The sequence below is a fragment of the Austrofundulus limnaeus genome, unplaced genomic scaffold, assembly GCF_001266775.1.
Source record: "Austrofundulus limnaeus strain Quisiro unplaced genomic scaffold, Austrofundulus_limnaeus-1.0 Scaffold1476, whole genome shotgun sequence".
Lineage (NCBI taxonomy): Eukaryota > Metazoa > Chordata > Actinopteri > Cyprinodontiformes > Rivulidae > Austrofundulus > Austrofundulus limnaeus.
This window is the reverse complement of record NW_013953878.1, coordinates 1-1,317: the sequence shown is the minus strand read 5'-3', so window position 1 is coordinate 1,317 and position 1,317 is coordinate 1. Positions and strand designations below refer to the sequence as shown.

The window sequence follows — 1,317 nt, the reverse complement described above, 5'->3', positions numbered from 1 at the left end:
GTACCAAAATTTTCAATTATTTATCTAGTGCTCTACAATTTGGCTAGGAAAAATTAATGTGACAACAGACTAAACCCTTCATGTTAGGACATCATAAATTTTGAAAACAGGTCAAAGTTGCCTAAAGACCACAAAAGAGTTGCAGCTGAGTATTTAACCAGTTTTTGTGGTGTTAGAGGAAATGATGTCATTTTATTGGGGGGGGGGGTATAATAACTGGGTTACCTCTCTCTCTCTCTCACTCCCTGCAAATCATGGTTTTAACTCACCTCAGTAACAAACGACCTTCTTCCCTCATAGTCGTACTCCCAGCCCTCTGTGCAGCCGGCTGTGGGGGTCCTCCTCAGGTCCAGTTCCTGCAGGTCACAGGTGGGTCCTGTAGAGTTCCAGTCCACCTGGTACCCCTCACAGCTGCTGTGCTTCAGGACCCCGGAGCTGTTGACCAGAGGGGCCGTCAGGCTGCGACTCTCCGCCGGGCTCCAGCCGCACGCCTGCCTCCTCTCCTGGGCCGCGGGGTCCCGGCACCAGTGATCCGGGGTGAAGCCCTGGAAGACGATGCCCACGTACACGCCCGCCCACGGCATGGACACCAGACACAGCAGGCCGAAGATCCGCTTCTGGCTGCGGCCGAACTTCCCCGCTTCGTCCAGGATGTCATCAAACGAAGCCATGGCAGCGCAGGAGTTTGGACAAACGGCTGATCTGTATTCTGAGCCTCTCTCTGCGCACTGAGCACTGAGGCTGCAGCACACTGGGCCTTTTTAACCACACAGACCGGAGCAAAGGTCCACAGAGACACCATGCTTCTTTACAGGCTGTGCAGCGGAGCAGAAAAACTCATTTGCTCCCAGTTTTCCAAGAAGTTCGAGACAAACGTAATAAGTTGACTGAACTCCTGCAGGAGCTGCTTAGACGTTCATTATGAGAAAAAACCAAAGAGTTAACATTTAAATACAGATTCTGGGTAAAAGATCGGTCACTTTGCAGGCAGAACATTTACAAATAAGTCCTTCACACCAGTTTTGAGCTACTTTAGATTTAAAATCCAATTTTTTTGAAGGCAAACAAATTAATCCAAGTKTGCTAATGCGATCAATTCAAATCAAGAGTCAACCTACAGCTTCTTAAACCAAACCTAAACATTAATAAGTTCAATAAGACTAATTACAAATTGGTTTTAAGTCTGAACATCTTTTAGTTTAATTATAAAATATAAATTTCCTGGAAAACCTTTGTATTAAAAAGAAAAAATCAGTAGTTCCTCTGGATGGTTCTTCTTTAGTGAAACGTTTCGTCTCTCCTCCAAGAGACTTCTTC

General features: G+C 46.2%; 1 protein-coding gene across 1 annotated transcript in view; it reads right to left on the bottom strand.

Annotated features, from left to right (window-relative positions):
* LOC106535512 (solute carrier family 22 member 2) overlaps window positions 1–1,073 on the bottom strand; it is a gene marked incomplete at its 3' end in the record, with an annotated part of 39,321 nt that extends 38,248 nt beyond the window's left edge. Inside the window, 1 exon segment of the mRNA XM_014032528.1 lies at window positions 270–1,073. Within this exon segment, the coding sequence (XP_013887982.1) occupies window positions 270–671 (402 nt within the window).
* Window positions 1,074–1,317: the final 244 nt, after the last annotated feature.